Raw genomic sequence first — 8,225 nt, forward strand, 5'->3', positions numbered from 1 at the left:
AATTGTTGTAACTTTTGAACGGTTCGACTACAAACGAAACGAAAATCACTACAAACAACTACAAACGATTTAGAAACGTCACCCGCTTGCAGATTTGAGATATCTCAAAGTGGGGTGCTACTCATTTTTTTAAATTTCTATAATTTTTAATGGATGGAACTACAAACGAAATTATTGTTACTACAAACAACTACAAACAAAATGCTAACTTTTTACGTAGAAAAAAATTATTTTTTCAAAAGTCGGGTGCCAGGTTCACATAGCTGTAAGAAACGCCAGGTAATCTTGTGCTCTTTTTTGTTCCAGGACGTCAGGCCGTTGTTTGAGCTTCAGCGAGCAGGCGACAACGGCGTTATAGCGAGCGCGCACTGATCGCTGCCAAGATTCCCCGGTCAGCTCGGCGAGGAGCAAGTTTCGAATTGGCACGCACGCCGAATTGGCGCGTGTTCCGTGCGCTCAATGGGATCGTCTGGAGCGGTGACCTGGCGGTGCCGATCCTCCAACACCACGGTTGGCTGATATCTCGCGTTCCCGCGAGTGAGCGAGCGCGTGCGTACGTGCGTGCGTGCGTACGTGCGTGCGTGCGTGCGGCGTGCGTGCGTGCGCGCGCGCGCTGTCCCTCGCGTGTGACTCTCCGCGTCTACTCTCGTGGCACGCCCACAAAGTCTCCCGTGGACCGCGCGCGCGGTTGCGAGAGGGTCAACGAAGCCGACAAACACGCCTCGGACCACGCCGAGAAGAGATGCGCGAAATCTTCGCACGGACGCCGGCTCTATCGCCACATTGACGCTCGAACCCTCCACTCGCGCGCGCGCGCGCGAGAGAGACGAATAGGGAACCAAAGAGAGGCTGGAAGCGAAGGTCCAGTTGCCGTGTCGACGGCGAAGAGATGCGAGCGGGACGCACCGCTGCTACACCCTTGCACTGAATTCGTGCGACGTGCCTCGCAGTCGTCTCGTTTCGTTGTGAGATAGAGAAACGAAGGAAGAGACACACAGAGAGAGAGAGAGAGAGAGAGACAGAGAGAAAGAGAGAGATTTCGTTCTTTTTTAGAAGGAACAAGCAACATGAAGTCGGCCGCGTGCTGTACGCGCAAACTTCGCGGCACAGCGACGTTCAACGAGGACGAACCGAGTGCTGTGCCTTCTTCTTCTTCTTCCTCCTTTTCCTGCTCCTCCTCCTCCTCTTCCTCTTCTTCGGAAGCTCGCTCCAACACCTGCCACTGCCATTGTCCATGGAGTCGTGGCGCGTTCGAGGACGCACTCGCGTCGCCGTCGTCGACGTCGGCGTCGGTGTGTGAGCGTCTTCGTGACCGAACCGACCGCGATCTGTTGGACGCGATACGGACAGAGGACGACCTCGTGTTCGGCCGCCGGCACGGCCGACCGAGGCGGAAACGCGACGGAAACGATTCGCCGACGAATCACTCGAAAGCGACTGATCAAAAGCGCGATAGAACTACCAAGTGCGAACAAGTTCCGCTCTGCGAATCTTCCGCGAGATGTGCTTCGAGCGTCGTGCGGTGGAGTTCCGTGGCGAAATTCGTAGGCAGATCGAAGTCGTGGAGAAGACTCTTCGCGATCATCTTCCTGATACTCGCGTTACCCGGCCTTGTAGCGGCGCAAAGACGCACCGCCATCGGTCCCTCCAAGAAAGACGGAGGTGAGTATACTTAAAGTTTCTTCCTTTATTTTGTTAGCCCGAGACCCGACTTTTCCTATCTCTTGGTAAGTCAACTAATCATATATCTGTCTTCGCCTAATTTGAAGGAAAAACAAAGTTAGACGTGTGATTCAGTTGGCTTATCAAGAGCTTGGAAAAATCGGTTCGTGCTCTCTTAAATCAGAGCAACTTCTTTGCTGCGAGACTTGACGTGAAGGATAACGTACTTATGCGATTAACTTGAAATTCAAGAAATCCGACTGTATAGAATAAATCACTTTCTGCGATTTATAGGTTCTCGCATTCAGATTATTCTGATATATGCACTGCATTTCTTAAGGAGTGTCTCTCTTGTAAGATATTTAATGAATTGATTAAATGAAATGATACAAAATTAAAAAATACCATTTAAAAATTACAGTTAAAAAATCCGTCAAATCGCAAAAGCCACTAGATAGTAAACGACTGTTACCTTAAAATCGAGATAGATAATATAAGTTCCAAATTACAGAAAATTAAAAATGTCAAATGCTTATCAAGCAGTCGAAAATAAATAGAACGGCGTCAACAGATTTAACGGATGTGCACAGGACGCAATGTAAGATAGTCGTAAACAGAAGGCAATATTAAAATCGGACCACATTGTAAATCAACCCTTCTTTACTGTAATTTTTAAATGGTATTTTGTACTGAAGATGGTCCAAAATTAGGACCGAAACGTATACGAGCTATATTTGTTCATTGTATGAATATATAATTAATTTCGCTCTGTCACTGGCGTCAACTTTTATTTGTCCTTTTTTAATTTTGTACTGTTTGTAGAGTTTAATTGTATTTAGTGATTAGATGAAAATTTTGATTCTTTTTCTTGAGTGAAAGAGAAAGCATAAATAGCGTATAATTTTACCGTCAATTTTGCGTCGGGAGGAACTATAGTCAGGCGTGCGTTTTGTCTAACGTGCAAAACAATAGACGGACGAAACTTGCTCGCTCGGAACTTCGTGAATGTAATGCGCGTGGTCACTCTAGAAAGAGTACTTGGATTTTATTGTCTCCTTTGTTCAGTCGACCCTTTGATAACCGATAAGAAAATCCCGTGTTCAAACTTTTTCGAACTACTCACGTGAAATTCGAGACGTTGATCTAATAAACGGTCTTCTCTTTTATCGAGAAGTAGGAGACAGTTTCGCGATATATATACATCCGGATTTTCCGTAAGCGGCAATCAGGCAGGTTCTTTTAGCAACATAAGAGAGAAACGGTTCTACTTTAAATTATACTGTCGCAATTACGTTATCAGTGCAAGTGGTCAATAGGTATCGTTGAAGATATCCCGAGTAAACTAACGAGTTTCTGTCTAGAGTTCCGTCCAGACTGTGCAACTATATGGTGCTCGAATATCAAGAGAACGAAACTACATTCACTGACGTACAAGTCAGCAATGTCGTAACATTTCGCTTATGAAAAACAGGAAGAAAAAGGGAGCAATTTCAGCGCGATAATATTGACTTCCCATGTCACATTTATAACTGAATGACAAATTAACGACACCGGCGCGTAGCATACCGACACGCATAGCTGTAACATACGCGCACACACAACACACACACACACACACACACACAAGATAAGGAATTCGTGTTTATGGAATACACGTTCACCGCGCGGCGGTGTAGCGACATATTTTTCTGCTACACCATTGCGAGCGGCTGATCGATGCAAAAGTCCAAAGAGCCGTGTCTTTTTGATCTCGTTCAAATGTGAGCAACTGACCTTTCGCGAAGGAAGCGATTAGTCTTCGAGAAGAGTTATTAGCGAAGAAGCATACAGATAATGTTTCAATTACGAGACGATCCGCGCGACGGCATCGGTGCGCGATTGATAAGCGGATTGTTATCAGCTGGCCATCTCGGCTCGACCGTCGAGCGACCGCGAAACCTCGCTGTCAATGTTTCGTCGTTGACTTCTCTCCACCGTGCACCTGTTCCTTCGGCCGAAACGTTTCAGACATAATTCATTGATCAGTCGCGCCGATAACGCAATCGTGACAACACGATTCGTAGTAGAAACTTCGTTCCTTCGTTAGAACCCGTTTGCCACGTGGACGGATTCGATGTCATTGCTCAAGTCAATATCATTTCTCAAGTACGCGTAGAATAGTGGACGGTTAGAAAACGACATTGACATGTCAATGACGTGTCGCTTCCTTGATTTAACACCCTACGGCTTGTTCAGAGAACTCTCCCTACGCGGTGAGAATTTTACAGTACTCTCCAAATTTCTCGCAGTGAAATTTCATTCGAATAACAGAGCGCGACAGCCGTGTCACTTGGATCCGAGTGATTTTTCACTCCTGTAGAGCGAATTCTCCACTCTGAGTCGTCGAACAAATATCTTCACTCGAAATGAAAAGTGAATCTGATGCATTCCACTAGAAAAATTAATTCAATCGATTGAAACATCCGCTCATGTGAAGTCAGAATCCACTTTGGTAAAACATTCACTCTTGTGATCTCGAATGGCAATATCTTTATTATCATCTCGAGTAAAGATACTGTCACTTTTCACTCCAAGAAATTTGAAGAGTAACTATAGAATTTTCTAACCGAGAAATAGATCGACATTTTGCAGTGATTCCGTGCCCTTTCATTTTACATGTTTACTTCCTAAATTTTCTGAAGTAAGATTTCACTCGGAAAGCAAAGTGACAGCCGAGTCATTTGAATTCGAGTCATTTTTCGTTCCTATATGAATTATCCACTCTGAATCGTTGAGTGAATATTTTCACTAAAAACTGAAAAGTGAATCTGATGCACCGTAGAGGAACATTCACTCCGGTCGATTGAAACATCCGCTCGAATGGAGTCAGAATCCACTCTGATTTTGAGCGGAACATTCACTCTTGCGATTACGAATGGCAATATTTTCACTATCGCCTCGAGTGAAAATTCCGTCACTTTTCACTGCAGAAAATTTAGAGTATATATTTTAGGAACTGCTAAAACACTCGTTACATTTTTAACTACTAAAAATACTATGTTCCTCAGCAAGATGGACCTCACTGACAGTCCATTCCTAGACTATTAACTAAAAATATAGTAAAATGGAAAAAAATTTATATGAAAGAGAACTACAATATTCTCTCATTGCACCTCGTACTTTTTTTTACGTAATTGTGTAAAACAGAACGTTTAATGATATAGATATAAAAACAAATTTTTGCCGTCACACACACACATACACATACGTGATGCTGGTCTTCAGCGAGAGATTGTTGCATTACGCACATATTGACGTTGGTAGCGAACGTGTTAATGCATGGCGCTCGTCGTCTCGTCAAAGACCGAGAATAATGCCGCAGGAGGTATGGAACGAACGTTCTTGTGTGCCACGGCGTGTTTCAGAGTGCACCCAGGAGGTTATCGCGACTGGTTTTACGAATATATTCGTATATTCCGTTCTCTCTCTCTTTAGACTCAACCGTTGATTCCTGGAAGTCTGAGTCGCCTACGCGTCGCGAGCCTGCATCGCGATATATAAAGCTGGTGGTGCGTCTCGACGCCGTGAGCTGCCAAGGTGCACCGTCCTCGTAATGGCGTTTCAGCACGCGTCGTTCGCTGAAATCGCGATTGCCGACTGTTTAATTACTGTCGCCGCTCGCGGGAAGAATGATGTAAAAAACATAAAGATATACGGTTTTTCTCGTCGATCGTTGCAGATAAATGAAGATACGGCGATAAAAGATAAATGAAGATCCGCGAGGCTCTCTTTTGCGGTGCACTGAGAGAAAAATGTACGATATTTGGAACTATAATGGCATAGTAAAAAGATTATAGTTGGGAATATCTTTTTTATAGTAAATGTGACCATAATGTTTGTAATATTTACAATATAAGCATAATATAACTGACTCATGTAAAACTTTTGCCAAGAACTATAATTATTTGAAATAAAAAACATAGTAAGGTAGCAAATATTAAATGGTAGAGAAGTTAATTACTTTATATAGTCAATACAATTGGAATATTTGGAAAGTATGGGTACATGTAACTATATTCCCAAAGAGTGCTTTACTGTACACATAGAGTAATAAGATGGTGACTATAAATGTGTTCATTCTGCTATATCTTCGTGTTTAGATGAACTATAAATATATGTTTGAGACCAAAACGAACTATAAAATATAGTGAGATTATAGTTATTCCAACTATTTTTTTCTCTCAGTGTGAATGCGCAACTTGTTGGAGTTTTCGAGCATTCACGTCCAATTCGGTGCCGTCCAGTCGTTAGAAACGATGATTTTGCCACTCGAACCTTGCCACTCTTCTTCTCCATTGATTTTTCCGTTCAGAGATAATCCACACGATGTAATGATAACAAGGTCTTCTGGAAACACGTCTGACCCGAATTTGCGGTCGTTAACAAGCGTTATGGGCGCGAATTTGGGCGTGGAGACGTGCGCATTGTGCATAGAAAAGATCCGACATACTTATTTAATCTCTCACCGAGGTCGCGCACGAATACCAAGAAAGTCAGTAAGCGATTCACGTTCTGGAATGTCGCTCAGTACGAGAGTTCAAGATGTCAATCGTGAGTAACAACAATGGTTCGCAGCCTACGCCGCCTCGGTTTCGGTCATAACGCGCTTGTCGACAGCTGTCACGTTCAGACACAATTATACGCATGTAAATACGACGACATCGACTCTTTCGTTTCCGCAATTTTCACGTTTCGCCCAAACCACCTGATTTATAACGACTAGGTTAACAGGAAAGCGTGATAGCCTCAGATGCCGCCGGGAAGAACTCTGACCGGCTGATTAATTTCGCAGTAATCTCTCTCTCGCGCGTGAGTTGATCTTCTTAAAACCACTTCATCATCGGCAGGTATCCTCTCGACGTGTGCGGTGACGCAAACACACGGACAGAGCGGTGTCGTCCGTCTCGTGTCGCGCATCTAATAAAGTGGTAGACACAAAAATATCTTGAGAGAATTGTCCTCTCAATATCTCGCGTCTTCTTAACCCTCCGTGAGCACACTTGATTTTCGCATTTTTCGTGGACACACTGAGTCCATTTTGTCCGCGACTATTTTTTTAACTGTTTTAAGCTTTCGAAAAATTTGAAAAAATTCTGAAATATTTTTTTGAAGTCTCTATTTTAATGTACAATCCTTACTTGAATCAAATGTTTACAGATTTAATTAGGAAAACCCAGCCTTCCCTTGAGAGATATTCAAGAGTGAAAATTTACTGCGGACAAAATGGACCTAGTGTGCCCACGAAGGGTTAAAACTGATGTCACGCGCTTGTTTCGCACAAGTACTTCGCAGCGTGCACCGACCTCATTGAAGCCGTTGCCTCTCCCAAAATATTCGTCGACGATATGCAGTCGCGGCAAGGGATCGGTTCGGCCAACAAATTTTCCGCGAAGCGCGACAAAAACACCCACGTCGCCGAACGTAGAAAGAATTATCGCCGTCTCCGCGTGTCTCGTTCCCTCTTAGAAAAGACGCGCTTCTAAAAGTCGATCTAATTCGGTGGGACGCTCGTTCATTCGCTCGCTCTCCCTCGAGTTCGGTGCTCGAGATCGTCGAGCGAGACGCGAGGGGCAGGTAGAGAGAGAGAGAGAGAGAGAGAGGGAGAGAGAGAGAGAGAGAGAGAGAGAGAGACCCGGCCGAGGAGGACGGCAGAAACGGTAGAAACTGAGAAGAAATGGGATTCTCGCGCGAAGGGCGGAGGGGCTCGATGAGGAAAAGGAGGAGGCAGAGATGACGGCGCATCCTCCGCCGCAAAAAGACGAGGCCACCGCGTCGTGAAAACAACAGGGCATTCCGATGGCATTCCTGGCGATGTGCGCGAGCGTTTCGCTCTCGGTCTCTCCCTTGCGTTGCGTCGCACGCGTCACCTCTCTTTTCGTCCCGCTTCATCGGCGGATCGAGTCGAAAACATCGTGTCGCCGTCTATATGCGCCGCTCGCTCGCGCTATCGTGGGCTGCCTTTAACCCGGCTTCGTAACACAAAGCCGGCGGGAAGGTAAGTCGAGTAGCGAGTTCCCGAGCAACGAAGAGATTATATCCGATTAGGTCTCGCCGTTGTAAGATGCTCTCTCAAAGCGAAGAGGAACAAGTAGATGCGGAGATGCAAAAGGAAGGAAAAAAAGAGAGAGAGAACGATGGAAGCGATAGGAAATCAAGAAGAAATTGGACTCTGAAAGGACTCAAGGGGGTAAAATGAGAGAGAGGAGAGCAAGGCAGGGAGGGCACAATCGGGGTGTATTCACCGCCACAAAAAGACGAGGCCGCTGTGCCGCGAAAACAACGGAGCATTCCGATGGCATATCCTGGTGATACGCGAGCGTTTTGGTCTCCCTTGCGCTCTGTCGCGTCACCTCCTTCTTTTACCTTCTCATTCCGTTTCATCCGCGACTGCCGAGTCGAAAGCATCGTGTCGCCGTTGCTATCGTAGCTACTTTAACCTGGGCCGTGTAACACAAAGCCACGGGTCGGACAGAGAGAGAGAGAGAGAGAGAGAGAGAGAGAGAGAGAGAGAGAGAGAGAGAGAG

The 8,225-nt window shown here is 45.3% G+C and overlaps 1 protein-coding gene across 1 annotated transcript in view; it reads left to right on the forward strand.

Annotated features, from left to right (window-relative positions):
* LOC116840817 (insulin-like receptor) overlaps positions 1–8,225 on the forward strand; it is a 69,303-nt gene that overhangs the window by 30,504 nt on the left and 30,574 nt on the right. The window contains exon 2 of the mRNA XM_032808043.1: positions 307–1,662. Coding sequence (XP_032663934.1) covers positions 1,068–1,662 — 595 coding nt within the window. The 5' untranslated portion in view covers positions 307–1,067. The remainder of the gene's footprint in view (positions 1–306; positions 1,663–8,225) is intronic.

Source organism: Odontomachus brunneus, unplaced genomic scaffold (assembly GCF_010583005.1).
Source record: "Odontomachus brunneus isolate Ranch 3 - 2012 unplaced genomic scaffold, Obru_v1 Obru_scaffold_012, whole genome shotgun sequence".
Lineage (NCBI taxonomy): Eukaryota > Metazoa > Arthropoda > Insecta > Hymenoptera > Formicidae > Odontomachus > Odontomachus brunneus.